The following is a 19,269-nucleotide window of genomic DNA, read 5'->3' on the forward strand; positions in this document are numbered from 1 at the left end:
TCCCCATTTTTCTTCAGTGTACAGAAGGAGTATCCTGAAACTGAAACTGAAATCGCTCTCTGGTGGTATTTTGTCATTTTAATGGTGGCATTCCTGCCCCCTCGATCCCTTACCCATTGACTGGGGGATTGGTGGATTGGTGGCTTTTGGTTGGATTTTGAGTCTAATTAAGGCGAACATGTGCCAAGATCAATGTCGGCGGCGCCACAGTGGCGTGCGTATCCCACAGATACTTGGCAAAAATAAACTTATAAAACGCCTGATAAAACCAATAATACTTATGCCTGCTACCGAAAATTAATTTATGCCTGGGACTTTGCTCTGGCTGTGGCTTTAATTGCATTTCGCAAAGAGCTGACAAATTGCCTGACGAGTAATGGAATTTTCTGCCTGAGAATTATGCGCATTTTGCATGCGATTTATGAGAGGGGGAAATCTCTGCTGAATGGCATTGAACTTTTCGCAGAGAGAGAGAGAGAGGGATGCAGGCCACGCCCCCACACAGAGCAGGAACGCTCCCATTAGGCACGTTCTATATCTTCATGCAAATGAGGAGGAGGAGAGTGTGGGCCTGTCTCAGAGTCGCCTGAGTCGTGAGGGAGTCATATCCTCCCAAGTAATGTCAACGATTTGCATGCAAATTGCATGAGGAAGTTGTTGCACAGCACACGGCTAACAAGACCATTAAACTTGGCCCAGGCCCAGAGACAGTCCCAGCCCCAGCCCCAGCTGTAGGCCCTGCCAGCAGCAGTCAAAGTGCAAATATGTGGCCTGCTCTGGCAACGCCCACATATTACTCAAGCTCACGCCTTGGCAGAAGACTCGTACAATTCAATTCAAAAGGTCCTCCCGGGGTCGCCTTCTCGCCCGTCGCGTCGCGGTCTAATGAAGTTGAAGCCCAGGCCCAAACCCAGGCCCAAACCCTGTCTAAATTTAGCCAAGACTTGACTTCGACTCTGCTTGTGGCTGCCTGCCTGCCACCTACGATAAATCAAAGTTAATCAGATCTAGTTTCGATTGGGTTTTTATATGCCTCGATGCCTCGAGGCCTCCTTCGGTTGCCATTTAAATTAGCTGCCGGGTAATTTATCGCATTGTTGCCTCTTTGCAGGTCTCGTTTAGCGTTTAGCGCCAGGATGCCGCAAAACATCGGCCCAGACACAAAGGCCCTGTGGGCTCTGCTCTGCTCTGGTCTCTGTCTCTCCTTCACCGTTCCGCCTCAGTGGCTCAAACTGAATGGCTTGAAAAGTGGCTACCAGCTAAAGCCTAGTCCACCGATAATTACGCATATTTTGTTGCCTTGTTTTGATGGCGATTTCATTTTTTTGTTTCAAAAGACATACAGACAGGAAAGGGTATGATCGAAGGGTGGAGAGATTAGCTATGGAAAGGGGTTTGTGGGTGGAGTTTGGAGTTTGGAGGCACTTGTGATAAGTTCTCTGTGGAAACTTCATATATTTTGAATAGAAATGTTAGTGCTTTGAAACGAATTTTCATGCCATATTTATCGTCAAAATCTTCATAATATAACACCCATGAGTGTATGAAGTCACTTAAACGATTTCCATCGATAGTTAGAGACCAAAAAGCATTGGATCTGTGGCAAAGGATTAGCAAAGCAGGAAGTGCCAGTGATAGATCATAAAAACACATCAGTAGCCACACGAATACTCCTATCATCCTACCATTTTCTTCCTGTTTTCTTCCTTTATCAGATTTATTGATAGTTTATCTACAAAAACTTCAAAAGAACTCTATAGCACTCCCACTTTTCATCTTTTCCCGTACCACTCAAAAAGCTTTCTACTTTCTCCAGCGTTTATCTCCGCCATTAAATCAATTAATTCCCCATTTAATCCATCTAATTATAGTTGCTTGTTATTCTTGACCTCTATCATTGATAGTTTACACGATGTTTTGCTTTCCTTAGGAAAATAATCGATCGAAGGGCATGAAAACTTCGGCGCCCCAATAAAAATAAAGCAGAAAAAACCTCTACTCGAAGAAGTTTTTATTATATTACGCGTAGTATACTTGTATTTTCCAGATACTCCATTTAGCATTCAGCATTGTTTCTGGTGTGAGATGAGATGAGATGGAGAGTTGGATGGAGCTTCAGAGATCGCTTGGGTTTTTAGTAGCTGTTAAATGGCATGGTCACAGTCGGTGGTCCATTCGATGGAGGCTATCTCTACCTCCACCTCACCTTTCCTCCTCCTTGGCTGATTTTTAACACCCATCTACAGTCGGCAGTCGGCAGTCTCCAGCACAGCACCGTTCTGGTTCTGGTGCTGGATCTGTGTAACCAAATGGGTTTCAATTTACACACTTGTCGCCTATACAAAGACGAGGGAAATCTTGTCATCGCCTCAACTAAGGCGCTTATTTATTTGCAAAAGAGGTTTATAAGAATCGCCTGGGGATCGCCCGGGTATCTTATGGTATCGCATTGCAAAGACATATCGCAATTATAAATCAGTTTAAGTCCAGAGACAGAGACCCTGACATTAAGCAATGAAACCTTTTGAGCTTTGTTTGGCTTTGTCTTTGTCAAGTGGGCTGTCTCCCTGTCGGCCCTGTCTCTCCAGCCTCCCCAGGCCAGTCTTTGCTGCCTGTCAATCCTTGGCCAACGATCGCTTTTCCACGCTCCCTGTGGCACCTTTGTTTGCATTATGCCACTGCCACTAGCTGACTAGCTGATTGCAACATTTCTGTGTGTGAACAAATGAATGATGGATCTCTTTCATAGATCTCTTCATAGACCATCTCTCATGAGAAGATGGAGGTCTGTGTTTGCTAATAACTCAACAGCTAATCAGTGAACAGGCCGCATGTGGCATGCCGAAATGTATCTTTCTGAATCAATTATGCTGCTGGGTGGGGTCTGTATGTTTGACCATCTAATGGATACAAAATGTGGGCAAAAAAGGCTTAGAGCTCTTGAAATTCCCAGCCCAAAGTCCAACGGAAGTCCAACCTTTTAGCACGGCGATAAGGTGCGATCAATAACCGATAAGACCGCATATATATATGATATATTTATAGCATTCATAGAGCCGCCTGCTAATACCAGTTCTGGCAGTCAGCGAAACAACAAAAAAACTATTAATCAACATAATTGATGGCAATTGGTGCATGCAGCAGTTCGTGTGTGTGTATCGTCGTGTCGTAACAAAACGCTTATCGGCCATAGCTGAATCTAACACTATTAGTCAGTGGATCGCCATCGCTCCATCGTTGCAGCGTCCCACCAGCCAGCCACCAGGCAGCTGCCTATCATCAATTTATCTGCACTGCGAGGTACAGTCCCTCCGAACCGGCAAAGAACTGCATTCTTCTAAACTTCTTCTCACTGATTTATGAATTTGACCGCCGCCAGAGTCCCCAGTTAATGACCCTGCAAACTCTTCTTATTTTCAATTCAATATTCTTTTTTTGCATAAATCGCCATCAATGATGGCTGCTCTGCCAGTAAGTTAGTAAGGCAACAGATCACTGGAGAAAATTGAAATCAATTCCCTGGGAGATACACTCCCAACCCAGAGAGGGGGTTCGTTTGATTGGCCCAACGATTGACATCGCGGAGTGACAGAGTGACCTAGTGCTGGGTCTACCCCAAGATCAATAGCTATTCAATTGTAGAAGATGGAGCAAAAAACTCTAGGGAGTGACTAGGAACAACAGGGAATCATTGGGAATGGAAAAAGAGTGGAAAAAATGCTACTAAAATGCTTAGATTTTCTTTATTTTAGACTTTTAAAAGTTCCCTATATTTTAAGCCACAATTTCCATTAAATTGTATTATCTAAAGTGAACTTTCGATAAGCCTACCACATTCCCATCATAATTCCACAGCCATAAACCGCATGCGCGGCTTTAAACGCTTGAAATTTATTTCTTCTTCCTTTATTTTTTGTATAATTTAAACCTATAAATTTTATATTATTATTCTACATATTTCGGCACTCTTTTTCCATTCCTTAACTTTTCTTAAACCATGTTCCTATTATCATAATTCTACAAGCAGAAACCGCGAGGGCGTTTTTAAACGCTTGTACTTCTTTGCCTATTTTTTCCTATAATTTGTTATATTTTTTCTATAATGATTCCTATAATTTCTAAACGTTTCTCATACCAAAACTTAACTTTTCATTAACCATATTCCTATTCTCAATATTCTACAACCATAAACCGCAAGCGCGTTTTTAAACGCTTGCAATTTTAATCTTCTATTGTTCTTTATAATTAAAACCTATAACTGTTCCATATTATTCCCCATATCTCTATAATTTTTACCATTTCCTAACTTTCCTTTAAACATATTCCCTTTATCATAATTCTACAAGCATAAACCGCGCGCGCGTTTTTAAACGCCTGCCACTAATGGCTATCTGCGATCTGGTCATACAAGGCGCTGCTTCTTTGGTTTTTTGCTGCTATTTAGTCTGCCGATTAGTGTCAATTTGTGCAGAGCATAACTTAAAGTACACAACTACATACGAGTATGTGTGTACACATGTACTTATAGTTATGGCCGGTATGGTATGAGAGGCACTGCTTTCTCGCGCACTGTTTTGTGTGTCGGCGTGTTTATTCAATTAGCATATATACCTCGTACCTCGTACCTCGTACCTCCGTACCTCGTAGCATATAGCATATCAAAGAGGGGTATGGTACGGATCTTCAGACAACGGATGACATGGACATAATTGCAGGCTATTTATCATGGACACTTGGAGATGAAGTCGAAGGCAAACCGCTGACATCTCAATGAGCAAAGTACGCGGATTGCAGATTGCGGATGGCGGAGAGCTGGAATTAACACACCTAGACCACGTAGCGCAGATACCATTCGAAGGAACACCTGCCCCGCTGTGGCAACAAGCCCAACAGTCCCTATCTCCATTTCATTCCCATTTCCATTCCCATTCCCATTCGCGTCTGCATCTGTAGACGGTTTTAAAATGCAGACAAAGTAATTGCAGAGCTCGGGCTGATTAAAATGGATTTATAAATTATGCAGCGGTGCGATTAAAATCGCCTGAATAGTCGCGTCGGCGGCGGCGCTAACAAAGCTGCCTGCCACAGCCTCGAGGCTCGAGACCCGAGACTCGATCGGTTCCTTCAGGGTCGGGGTCTGGCCTCCTCCTCCTTACGTGGCCCGCAGTTTTGGCTAATAGAAAGATTTATCACCCCGTCGGCGACTTGCAGGCCATGCAGGGCCAGCCCGCGCGCGATTTCCAGCTCAGCGATAAAAACCGCCCGCCTTCCAGCCTGCGACGACCGCGTTACGATTTCAATTTTCATTTTCATTTGCACGTCGCCGTCAATTCCTTGGCCCTCAGGCATTATTTATGCCATTTCTGCTGCTCTGCAGAGTTCTGTGGCGAGTAGCTTCGCTTTTCCTTTTAATTTATGGCATTTAAATTGCAATTTCTTGTACGCTGGAAGGGGATTCTCCAGCCCCAGCCCCAGCCACAGCCCCAACTCCTTTTCGCGCTTTTTGCGATTTTCACACCTTTGGAAATTGTAGCGCTTTTTGGCCACTCTCAAGTGTTCTTTCTATTAGCGGGTTTTGCGACGACAGCAGCGCCTGTAACGACTGCAATGACTGGATGGCCCACAGCCCACATGTGTACGCTCTTTGGCTCTGTCTCTATTTTATTTCCACTTTTTCCTTTGATTTGTGGGCAACAAGCAATCACTTTTCATGGGAACACACACACATAACGGTGCTGCGCGTGATATATCTGGCAGATTCCCCGCTGATCTGACAGATTGTATGGAGCAGATGTCTTTAACCAAAGTGCGAAAATGGATTAAGTGGAATCTCATTGGAGAGAGGGTGCCAGTGATCTTGATCTTCGATTGGAGAGAGGTTTTTGATCAGCAAGGAGAGGAAATGTTGGAGATTCTTTTAAAAATTAGAGTTTTCAATGGCTTAAACCTGCCGAATCTATATAGATTCATCCATTTTCTATTTACAATAATGAAAATGTAAGAATTTTCCATTCAAGTCCAGCAAATGCTGAGTTCCTTGGGTCCTGGAAATATTCAAGCATGAAAGCCTTGCAAAAACATGTATATCCCCTCTCCATTCATAGGGTTTCCATTCCTAGAAGATCTTGAAATGGCCTATATACGGATTACTTCAAACATTCCATTGAGATCAATAAAATTCCCCTAAAAATTTATTTAATTAAAGATGTACCTATGACATAATATACTCCCATATTTTTCAATGGATGTCCATTAAAACCCATTAAAATTGAGAAAACTTCAAATAAGGAAATGCGAAAAATAAAGGGAAACACCAGGGGCACGCCCTGTGGGGCGCACCTTTCTCCCAACCAAAAAGAAAGTAATTGATTTAATAAATTCGGCCCGCCCCGCCGCGACCCGCCCCGCCCCGTCTTATGGCCATATCAATTTGTGTTTAGAGACCGCCCAGCTCTTGATCATTGGGCCAATCCGTGAGCATTTATCTTCATTAGACGACTTGCAAGATACAAATCAATCTGCCGGATCGCAAGGCAGACAGAGAGTTTGAGAGTGTCTGTGGAGAGGGGACTACTATGTAAATATCGACAGCTTTGCTGATGTAATGCCTGCGATAGGCATGACCATCCATTGAGTGTGGAAAGCCGCCACACACATGCCCCACCGCCGCACCACCACACCACGCATGCAACATGCTCCCGGGCTGATAAGCAAATCAACAGGTTGAACAGGCGCCACATCAGCACTGGACAAACGGGTAGGCAAACGGGCATCCCGTGCATCGGGCATCGGGCATCGGACATCGGGCACCTCGCTCAATCTCAATCTCAATCAAAATAAAATTGTATCTGAAATGAATTGAAAGCGGGGAAGCACGACATGGGGATTCGAATTGAATCTAATCAAAGCACCGTTCGATCCCCCAGATCCCCAAAGATCGCTATCTAATCGGGCAGTCGGGCAGGCAGGCAGCAGCCTGTCCGAGAGAGAATTTCAAAGCAATTAAAAGGCCCCCCCCAAAAAAAATGAAGAAACATCAGCTGATTGATGCTATAGCTTTCAGCACATAGCAGAGCTCTCCCCGAGGGATCTGATCAGCAAACAACAGATCCACAATCTGCGATCATCTGTGGCATGGCTGCCTCAATCGACACCCACGGCGCTCGATGCCCAAATACGCGTCGAGTTAATACTTTAATTGATCTTGTGCCGTAAGTACATCAATTTTCCTGTGTGTATTACAAAAGCAGCAGCTGCTGTGGCAGCCACCCACGGCTAACAGAATTATGCATCTCTCAGATACAGATACAGCTATAGAACACCGAATACGAGTGCTTCAAGTGCTTAGGACCATGATTATGAAAGTCCAAAGAGGAAATACTCCACTTGTGCGGGTCGCTGTGTGGCTCATGCTAGTGTCAAGCAGCGTTGAATGCTGCATAATGCTGCACGAATGGTGATTAAGTGCCTTGGATTATGGGGTACAGCAGTGCGTGCCACTTAAAGGGATAATTCACAAGGCTTTTGGTACACTTTTCTGTGCTCATTTCCAGAAGTTTTCTATAATTCACTTAATCATTATGTTTTTTAAAGGAATTTGTTTGGTTTTCTTATAGAGAGATAGCTGGAGATCGCCAAATAACGCCGAAGAGATCTTAAGAGTGTGATAATCATCATAAAGCAATCGAAAATTGTGTCTTTGGAATAAAATCAATGGCAGTCCATTAGATAAAGTGATCATCGCTAGATGAGATCCTCAAACAATGCTTTAGAAAGTGTTCTTTATGATGAATATTAGCTTAAACAGCGATCACAAGATCTTTAAACGATTCTCTAAGATCAATGATCTTTATTATAGCACGCAATCTTCAGAGCTCTATGTTCAGTTCTAGTTATCAATATCCCTTGATGAATTATACCTTTAAATTGGATCAGTGATCATCAAACGCGTCTATAGTAAGTGATCTTCAATGATCAATGATCATTGGTCTTTGTTGTAGCGGGATATCTTCAGGACTCTATGTTAAGTCCTTCTAATCAATATGCCAAGATTTATATTATATAAACTTGATGATCAGTGATCATGAAACGTTGCTTTAATAAGTGATCTTCATGAATGATCTGAGTCAAAGGAAGATATCTTCCTAAGATCCTATATTCATATCCCATGATGAAAATTAGCTCTCAACCGTGATCCCTTAGGAAGTGATCTTCATGATCAAAATACCCTGAAAGATTGAAGGCAATCTCTCTTTGATCTTGAAGTGGTTTATATCCTCCCTTTTCCCTGCGACTGCCAGCCCAAGATCACCACCAAAATCACTTTACTTTCCCGTTCTAAGCACCTTTGACAAATCACCTTAGATCACATTCTTTACAGACCTCCGATCTATTAGCAGTTGGCTCTCCTCCTCCGATCGGTAGGCGCTGCTAATTTGGCACACGGCAACAATCCGTATCGTATCCAGTGGAGGGGCATAGGCATTCCCCATAGATCACAAGTGTCTCGTCTGTCTGTCTGTCTACCGGCCTGTCTTTGGGGGTCTCTCTGTCTGCGTGGGAGTCGTGTGCGGTAGTCGGATAAACTGTCACAGAGACATTGCAAAGGTAATTAGCATAGCACCCCACAATACCACGAACTGCGCTTGGCATTTGTCAACAATCTGTCAAAATAAAATGCAACAATGCCCGGCCACATAGAGGCAGCAGACAGGAGGCGGACTGTGGCCATAAATTTAATGTCTATGACCAGAATTATGCAATTTTTTATAGCCGATATGTGATATCTTCCATTCAGTCGATTCACGCGGCATTCAGCGGAGAGTGGTCACGATTTTCGGGTGGGCGACTTTTACATATATACGTATTACTTTACATTGTAGAATGCTAATGGAACAGCCTCTGAATTATCATTCATAAATGCACGAAGTTGTGCGGAGTTCTCTCTGATAAATGGGTCAATCAGTGGACAGAGGACCAGCAAATAATGAAGTAATCATGAGACAAGGTTCCCCCAACAAAAGGAGAAAGACAGGCCCCAGAACAAGTCCCAGAGTAAGGGCAGTAAAAAACTGTTGAACAAGTTAACAAGTTGCAGGCCCCAAGGGGCCTCGAAGAGCACTTTCAATTGAACGTTTACAATATATTGTCGCTGTCCCAAAGTGGGTGGTCTTTTCCCTTTTCTGATGAAAGTCTTTCGAGTCTCGAATTAGTGGGTCACTGGGGGAACACAGCCTCATTATGCAATTGCATTAAAATTGGTCATAAAATCAAGGCAGCAGGCTGCCTCCATGGCTGGGGATCTTCCGCGTACACATGTCTGTCTGTAAATAATAAAGATCTCTGGCTGATCTCTCTGGAGAGATCCTACCGTTGGGCATTTGGTGTTTGGCAAATTAGCAAGCTCGTTGAAGCGATGGTTCCTTCTATTGACTAGAAAGAAATGCCATTGAAAACAAACAGATGAGGCAGAACCAGAAGCAGCAGAGTCTTCCAGCCAGACTTTGGTCTTTTAACACTTTTAGTGGCGCTCATAAAATTGAGGAAGCCAAGGAGGCATTTTTGTGGCCTGTCTGCCGCCCGCATCTTTTGTGGAAAGTGTTTGATCTTCGACGAAAAGTGCTCTCATAAAGAGCTTTGAGTGGCCTGAGCACCGATCGTCATCATCATCATCATTTGAATGTGTTAATTAATAGCCAATCTGTGGCCCGAGAGATATTCTAGAGATGCGGAAGCAACTGATCTGCAAAAATATTGAAAGGAATTTTCTGTCAGGAAAGAGAAAGGGTAAAAACAGGAATGTTGAAGGGTGATAGGGTGAGAGGAACGTATAAGAGGTGGTTTAGGTATAGGATTGGGTGTTTTAAAATTGATATAGAGCTCACTATCTTCCAGATACAGAACTCTCATTTGGTAGGCTCTTCAATAAAGCTATTATCAACTTAAATACCAAAAGTTATCAGGTTTGGATCAGTATCAATCAAAAACCCATAAGGGAATGTAAGTGCGAGGTATCTCTCAGTCCTAAACTATTCTGAAACATACTTTTTGTGAGTTGTGGGCTCCTGGGGGCTCCTCTCCATTCAGTTCAATCAGCAAGCCATTCAGACTTCCTCATTGCCCCGAACAGAGCCCAAGCTGCAGCCCCAGAGATCCAGAGAGGAATGCTATATGCTGGGTATAATCCAGTCATCTGTACGATAGATACTAATTGAAACTCATTGTTCATTTGCGGGTGACGGAGGAGTAGAGAGGGCCTGGGCTTGGGCCTGGGCTCATCAATTGGGACTCTCCAGCCAAACAATTGACACTTTTCCAATTGCACCTTCGGGCTGGCTGCCATGTGGCACCCGCACACCTTGCAACCCGTTGGCGTCAATTAGTTTAAATAAAGCAGCAGGAACGTACAACGAGTCAATGGCCGTGCCCCGTGCCCCATGCCCCAGGCCACTGTTAGAATTCTTTTTGTATACACTGCATAGCATCGCCACGCACTGAGGGACTCCTCTCTCCACTCCGCTGTGTGTGTCATCACCTCAATTGGGTTCACTTCCTACTTGTAAGACACAAGGCGGCACCGCCGCACAGCCACACCAGCCACGAAATGTATCTGCAAGATATCGTACCAGCCCATTAGTCCCAGTCCCAGTCCCAGTCGCAGTCCGTCCTCCTGCCCGCTTTTCACTTTTCCAACGGAAGTCGTTTTTAGAGTTAAATATTTTCCACCGAAAAAAAAAAGGCAAGCCTCCCACCCCGCCGCTCCACGCTCCACGCTCCCCGCTCTCTTTTTATCTATGGAAATTGCACACGCACTTAACTCGTTGCCCACCCCCCCGCCACACATTTTTATGGCCATGGATAGTCCCGCATATTAAGGAGAGAGACAGACCCACGCTTGTGGCATGCAAAAATTGAACGAGCACCTCTCTCTCTCCCTCTCTCTCTCTCTCTACAGATTAGCCTGGCAATTTGTCGATGACTCTGTAAACTTGAGCTATTAAGTGCGAACAGCCATACAATATATATATATATTTCTGATCAGAGAAGGAGTACGTACCCCCAGGAGAGGAGTCATGAGAGCTGGACTGTGTGCGGCTTTCGTTTCAAACCGGATTCATAAATACCGCATACGAGTCCACCGCGTACGCCTCTTGTAAATTGAAATACATTTTGTTTTTTTTTGTATTCAAGTGGGGCTATGGCTATGGCTATGGCTATGGCCTGCCTCTTGCCTGGGATCTGCTGTAATACTGTGATCATTAATATGTCATTTACAAGTCCACAAATTGTGGCTAATAAATTGTTTTCGACTGGCGCACAGCGCACACAAAAATAATTCCACCAGACACTCGTCAAACTCACTTTTAAGACTTTGATTGCCTCGAATAGGTGTATATATCTTCGGTGGGGCCAGGGTATCTATGGCAGTGCTTCTTTGAGGGCATGTTAAGCCTTAATCATCGACTGGCCCATCAAAGAACTTTTTGGTTTACGATTTGTCCATCACTTTCACTTTCAATCATAATCTTTCGGCACTTTTAACCACAGAAAGAGCACAGATTTGCTTTTCTTGACTTGAATAAACAATCATTTGGTGGGGTAGCTAAGAATTTCAACGAAGAAATCATTCTTAAATCATAAATATACCTGGGGAAAGCGAAAACTATCAGAGAGACTCTTAGACCTTTTTGTCTTTGAAAGAACTAAGGGAAGCCTTTATTAAAAAGGCAGTAAAAAGTAGTTAGGGATCGTCTTTGGAGGCTACGAATCATGGGTTCCCAGAGAGCTTCAATCTCTGTAGATAAAGATACCTTTGCCCTCTCATTTCTTCTACGTTTCTGTAGTACTTTGTGCTCACTAATAGGTAAAGTATTCCTTAACTTAAGAACTGGTTCACCTGCAGTAAAAAGTAGTTAGGGATCGTCTTTGGAGTCTCCAAATCATGTGTACCTCAGAGAACTCTCCCTCTCTGTAGATAGATACCTTTTCCCTCTCATTTCTTCTACGTTTCTATAGTACTCCTTGGTCACTAATAGATAAAGTATCTCCCACAGAAATTCCCTAAACATTCCCATACCTCCTCCAGCGGTGGTTCACCTGCTTTCCCACCCACTCTCTTATCAATTTGCTATCGCCTGCTGTTGCATTGTGTGCGCCTATTCTTTAGATTTATGATTCCCCAGCCAATTGGCAATTACAGTGCAATTAATTTATAATCCCCCCAAGCAACAGGGCGCTCACAGAGAGAGACCTACTTATTGTAGAGTAGGTGACACAGTTTTGGAACAGAGATAACATCCGCACTATGCCTGCCTTACGATATGATATTTATGATTGCGACTCGAACATTGGAATGGGGCTCCTCTAGGCTTAAGGCTTGATTGTAAGAGCAAGATACACATGTATCTACCAGTCCTAATGCGAATTAATCACTTGATTTGCACGAAATCCGGTTGGAATTACCATTGGGAAAATCGTGTAAAAGTCGCCCACGCAAAATGCTTTAATAAATTGATCCAGTTTTTGAGAGTTTTTTTTAGGTGGCCCGGCCCCATGTTTTCGACTGTTTTGGCACTTGTTTTGGTCTCTCTCCCTGTCTTGCAGTGCGATGTAGTTCGGACTCTTCCAATTTCCATGGTAACCCAAATTTTTGTAGGTTCGAGAATGGGAGACGCGTGTCTGGTGGCCCCAACAGAGATTTACGACTCAAATGACCATGAACGTGTCGGTATGGACTGTCTATAGACCAGAGATATATGGTAAAAATATCACGCCGTCATGCGAACCCTACAATTGAAACGAAAAACCAAGCAAACGAAACGAACACAAAACAACACAACAAAAAATGGGAGTAAATGATGTGTGTAAAGTGGCATTATATGGATGTCGGGGAGTTTGTAAAGAAAGTGTGTTGTTTGGCCTTTTTGCTGGATTGATTTGTGACGGAAAAGCAGGGTGGGGTGGGCCGTGAAAAGTCTAGGGACTTGGGTGTGTTTAGTGTGAAGTGCGGAAGAGATAATGGAAGTTTTTAGCCAGAAAGAATCTTGGGAAAGCTGTTGAAATAACTCCCATTAAGAGATACTTTTTGTAGGCCTAGAAGTGCCTAAAATAAAATGAAATATAGTTTGGGATTGAATGTTTTTGAGGGAAGGCATATAAATAATCTTTTTTGAAGTAAGGCCAGAACCAAAAGAGTATATTGAGAAATAGTACGGAGCTAATCCCTTTAAGAGATACTTTTTGAAGGCCTAAAAGTGCATACAAATTTTAGAACATAGTTTGGGATTTTTACTAAACTTTTCTGTGATTCAAAGACTCTTTAAAGAACGAATAAACAGCTTCCCTTGTGGAAAGAAGCCCAACACTTGTAAAAAAATCTGTAAAAATCTATGGAATACATCCGATTAAGGGCTACAGATCCATGTTCCCTTAGTCTGCCATCAAAACTCCACTCTCGTATTCCACATACGCCCCGTATAAAGCCACAGCCTTCAGAGATATATGTCTCATTCCAGTGTCTGGATTTCTGTGCCACTGGGCAGCCGATCGCCGTCTGTTTTTTTGTTTTGGGTGAAAATGAATTGCTTGTAAAAATGATTGTAAAACAACGCCAATAACCACAGCAGCAGCCACGGCAACGGCAACGGCAGCCACGGCAGATTGTGGCAGAGATCTGCGTGCAAAATGTCATTAATCATTATAATTTATATAGGAGGGCCCCGATCATAAACAACTTCGGGGGCCGTTTACCAAAACGTTTTCTTTTCTTACGCATAATTTAACATTTAACTGTCAATGCTGGTTGGGGCATTTGTGGCCTGGCCTAGAGAGAGAGAGCACCCAGCACATAGCACATTTAAATACAGTTCATTGCCACCTGTCTAAAAATAAAGAATCCGAACAGAAGTCTCTTTGCTGCCGGAAAAGAGCCACCGTCTAACCCACGCAAAAAAAAAAAAAAAAAAAAAGAATCCACTCTGCGGCAAATCCATTTGACATATTGCGTTCTTCCACTCTTTCTCTCTCTCTAGAGAACTATTCGTATGCGGACTCTAATCTTATCTGAAACAAAACACTTTCGCGGGTCTGCGTCTCCATGTTGCCTGGCGCATAAATCACCCAACACCAGCCGCACCACCAGCTCTGCCATTTGCCTGACTGATGATGAGCCCCACCTCGCTGACAATAGCCCGTCAAGTGTTGTCTTCTTAGTGTCTGTCGCCACCCACACACGGACACGGAAGTGTCCCCTGAATGCCCCATGTTGTACATGTGCTCCAAAATAGTTTGGTAAAGAGTCTATGGGGATTTCGATGGAAATTGAGCGAGATACAGATAATAGAATGCTTGGATAAGATAGCTTTTGCATGAGATATAAAAGACACGACAGATAAAAGATAGAAAGCATACCACAGCTTGTCAGAGCACAAAATACGTCAGAATCAAGTCATAAATAATAGTAGATGATCAATAAATGATAAAAGTATTACGCGTCATGCAGCAGCGCTCTTCGGTCTGCCGAATGGACTACTTTCAAGCAGCTTACTACCTTCTTCCTCTTTCCCAATCCAATGTTTTATAGAGTATCGCCAGATCCCCCTTTGACTTGGCTCCTCCATTTCCTCTGCTGCCTGAAAAATTTGTACAATAAATTTGTTGGCCGCCGCCGTCTGGCCACCACAACCCAACACAATCCTAGCACCACGAGAGCTATCTGTATCTGTATCTGTGACGTAGCCAGAGCGTGGAAATGTTTGTGTAAAATTAATTTATTGTATTATGTGAGAATAGTGATATAATAGAGTGTGCTCTGAGGAATTAAACATGTTGAAATTATTCGTTTATTAATCATGATCTCCAGGGATTATCATTGATGCAATTTTCGGAATCAATTTACAAGCATTTTGGGGCTGAAAAAAAGCCCCTTTGAAGTGAGAAGAACAGTTCTTTTGATTCCAAAATATAATTGGAGCGCCTTCGCTTTCCTTTCCCCAAACAAAGACAGCTTTTGTGGGGCAGCAGAGACTTTAAATATTTGGACAGGGAATTTAGTCAAAGACTCGCCATTGATTATAAATAATAATGTGAAAGATCTAGTATTTAAAAAGGCAATTAACACGCCTAACCCTCGCCGTCGGAGAGTGACAGTGAAAGTAAAACCCAAACATGTCTTGGGGTTCGATGCGGGGCTTGGGTCTCTCTCTCCGAGCCACTTCATCAGCGTGCAGCATGCAGCTATGAAAGACGTGCCGTAAATTAAGTTATCAAAAAAGAGTGTCGGAAGCTTTTAGCATCTTGCAAGCCTCACTTTTGGACTTCACTCAACTTCACACCTCGCTGTGGCATCGCATCGCACCACGCACTAAATCAGTCGCATAATTGGTGCCCCGTCTGGGGGGAGAGTACTCTCCATATATCATCATGAAAATATGCACGCCCCATGCCCCATGGCCCATGCAACAAGCCAAGGGATCGGGTTCGAGCTGCCACTCCAGCACCGTTAGCCGCTTCAGCAATTTTTCGTGGCAACTGCAACAGCAACTGGCGTTGAGCCTCTGTCTCTGTCCGAGACCCCTCTGACTTTTGGAGGTCAACTGGTTGATGAGGCTGCCTGAAGATCGGGCTATGAAGATGTGGCTGCCACATGGGGGCTTGAGGATGTGGCTCAAAGTAGAGTTAAACAAGAGGCTTGCATATGACTCAAGATGGGCCTCAAGGTAGAGCTAAAGATGGAGCTAAAGATGAGGTATCAATGGGAGGTAAAAAGCTGAAAGATGAGCCTCAAAGTAGAGCAAAAGATGAGCCTCAAACTGGAGATAAGGATGGAGCTAAATATGAGGTATAAATGGGAGCTAACGAGCTGAGAGATGAGCTAAAAGTTGGTGGAAAAGATGGGCTTCAAAGTGGAGCAAAAGATGAGCCTCCAACTGGAGCTAAATATGAGGCATAAATGGGAGCTAAAGAGCTGAAAGACAAGCTTAAAGTTAGAGCAAAAGAGGAAGCTGAAAGTTGAAATTGACGGCATGGAAAATGCATTTAACTCGGTAATTTTTATAAATTTTGAACAGCTTTATTTTGACAGTCAGGTGTCCCTATCCGTTAACTAATTTAGCTGCCTTTCCATTAAGCTATTTACTCCAAGATTTACTCCGAATTCATGCCAACGCTTTACCCAAATAAACCCCACTCTTTACCAAGAAATTCCCCGCCAAACTCTTTCCTCACACTTGAGGTTTTATCATCATTGTATCATGATTCTTGCATGTCATATCACAAGCAATCTTTCTCCTATCAAGGCCACTCCCCCAGAAGCTTGGTAGGCACCAGCGTGATTTTGGTTGCACTTTGTACAATTTACAGGTCATAAAGCCCTCACTCACCCACTAATAAACACAAATTGCCTCCGGATTTGGTGGCTTTGCTGTCCCAAAAAGAAAATAGAAGAGTGAGAGTGCACTATAAAAATCTTGCTCACTCAAATTAAGTCTTATAAAAAAGCTCTTCTATAGAGTAATTTCAATCTTATCGCACTTCAGTCTCATCGAGTCCAAAATCAAATTAACACCTGAAAGATACACCACAAGCGAAAGATACTCTGGGGACAAGTAAAACGAAATCCGGCCACAATCTAGTCGGCATCTCTCTGGTGTCCGCCTCCTGATGTCTCAATGTTGTACAACAAGTTTTTTGTTTTTTGGTTGTTTTTTTTGGGGGGCTACTTATCAGCGATTGCAAATTGGCCCCCAAAAAAAAAGAGTGAATGAAAATGAAGCGGTAAATTAATTCGGTTACAAAAAGTTATGCAAATCATGATCACAATCACCATCAAGAGGGCGGGAAAGAACACTATACTACACCTCTTTGGGGTCTGAGTCATACGCATATTTCCCCAGAGAGAGGTAATCAGGCCGAGCGGTTCATTAAAGCAAAAGATTTATGCCCTTTAGCCTCCACTAAAGAATTTATATGCCAAATAATACAAAGCGCTCCTCCATTCTTTTGGGGGTGCTCTCTGTAGTCCAAGGCACACAAAGAGTATTGCCAAATCAAGTGTCTAACTTAATGATCCTCAACATAAACAGAGGCACCAAAAAACTATGTAGGAAATGTAGCATTTTGTAGGCAGGTAATTTGTGGTTTTAGAGGGTATTTTGGGCTACAGGGCTGTATGTAACAGAAGGGAGTAGAGTTTGAGGAAGGCTTTCTGAGAGTGCTATCAGAGCTGGAAGAACCCTTCTTTGTATGAAGACTTCTGTCGAGATAAAAGCACTAACTTTAGCTACATGTAACTCGTTTGAATTTAAAAGATATATAGCTCTTCGTTGGTAGAATGGTAGGCATGGGTATTAGCTACCTAATGGCCAAAAATCATTACGATCGCATCAGTTTTACAGTCTTAGATTGTATCAAGAAATATCCTCTACTCGATATCGTTTTACTCCCATTTTAGCCCCGAATTCGTTTTAATAATATATATATACTCTTTGATAGAATGGTTTCAATAGTATATGTATATCTATCTATCTTTCAATAATCATAGCAATCCTCCAGGTAGTCAGGTATTATACCTCTAATTTATATATTAAAAAATCCCACTATCCCAAACTATTATAGGGCATCTTCTGGTCTTAATCTTCAGCTCTGGCATTCGTTCATCTTATGATTTTTTTTGGCGGATTTTGGGTGCGTGTTACGCAGGCCTCTCCGGTCCTCCACCGAAGCGTTTTATGAGAACTTTCAACCTATAGAAACACACACAGATACACAGATATATATAGGTATGTATCTGCTTGTGGGCTTGTGTGGGCGTGTATTATTTTTTGATATTCGAAATATTTCATATGAACCATAAGGCATTAGTTTATTTGGTTGTTTATTTAGACCAAAAAGAAGCAAAACCAAATATAAAACATATTCAAAAAGATAACCAAGTGAATGATCTAACACTTTGAGGATGGTAGAAGTAGAAGATATGGCAGTACTCACTGTATTCACTCTGCTCGTCTTGGGTGCCGTTGACAGTGCCGTCGCGTAGGAGTTGCAAGATGCGATTCTTGATGTACAACTGGATCTTTCGGGAGGTCCAGGCCAGATGCGATTGGGGCACTGTGGAGCGTTCGTTACGATCCAGATTGTTGATGGGACTATTGTTATTGTTACTGTTACTGCTACTGCTATTTATGTTTAGATTACTTCTAGAGTTATTCAGTCTTTTCGATTTCGAACCAATGAAATTGTTATTATTATTATTATCAGCCGTTGATGGGGACTGCTGTTGATGCGGATGATGATGATGATGCTTTTTCTGCTGATGTCTGATGCTCCTTTCGGTGCGCGATAGCACCGCCAGATGTTCGCTGGGAGCCCCCGCAGAGATGACAAATCCCAAAGGCTCCTCCACCTGATCATCATCCTGTTCCTGATCATAGGATTGTGATGTGGTTTCTACTGTTGTTGTTGTTGTTTCTTCTTCTGTTGTTGTTGTTGTTGTTGTTGTTGTTTGTATGGCAGTTGGTTGTTGCATGGTTGTTAAACTCTGATTAAATTCAGCATTAATACTTTGATTTGTTGATTGATTTATTACACTCACTAATTGATTACGACTATGATCACTTTGTAGATAATTACTATTACTAAACCGAGTACTATTTGAATGGCTGTTATTGTTAGTGTTGATTGTTTGTTGGTTCGATATCGTTGTTAGAGCCATCGGCATCGCAAATACCAAGCAGCCCTGCCAGGCAATGATACACGAAAGGAGGGCGCCCAGCAGCGCCAGGGCCCTCCAGTCCAAGCGCAGGTTTATTCGCATCAAAGATCACAACTTAGGGGAATTTCACAAGAGTCTTTTCCAGCTGCTGCTCCGCTCCGCTCCACACCACACCAATGTGTATATGAAATATCGTTGTTTCACCTCTCGTTTGTCGATCTCTCTCTCTCTTGCTCTCTCTGTGGGTATGTTTATAGTTTGCTTGGGCGCCACGCCCTTGAATATTGTTGAAACATATGAACCGAACGCCCCTTCGTTTAAAGAAATCTTTTTACTTTCGTTTTGGTTTCGTTTTTTTTTTCTCTTCTTTTTTTGGGTGTTTTTTTCGTGGAGTCTCTCTCTGTGTTTAAACGATTTTCATTGGAAATTAGGTTATCATATCGTAGACGCGTTGAACACTTTTCAATTGCGGATCTTCATCTTCGTCTTCCCCGCTGATAATGCATCTTATCATCTTCAATGACTTTCGTGTCATGCCAGAAGCAATTGACATCGCTTCC

The 19,269-nt window shown here is 42.9% G+C and overlaps 1 protein-coding gene across 1 annotated transcript in view; it reads right to left on the minus strand.

Moving 5' to 3' along the window:
• The window catches only part of LOC6594640 (GATA zinc finger domain-containing protein 7), a 37,756-nt gene extending 18,487 nt beyond the window's left edge, over positions 1-19,269 (minus strand). The window contains exon 1 of the mRNA XM_002019897.2: positions 17,986-19,269. Within this exon, the coding sequence (XP_002019933.1) occupies positions 17,986-18,811 (826 nt within the window). The 5' untranslated portion in view covers positions 18,812-19,269. The remainder of the gene's footprint in view (positions 1-17,985) is intronic.

The sequence above is a fragment of the Drosophila persimilis genome, unplaced genomic scaffold (genome assembly GCF_003286085.1).
Source record: "Drosophila persimilis strain 14011-0111.01,24,50 unplaced genomic scaffold, DperRS2 tig00003933-arrow-pilon, whole genome shotgun sequence".
Classification (NCBI taxonomy): domain Eukaryota; kingdom Metazoa; phylum Arthropoda; class Insecta; order Diptera; family Drosophilidae; genus Drosophila; species Drosophila persimilis.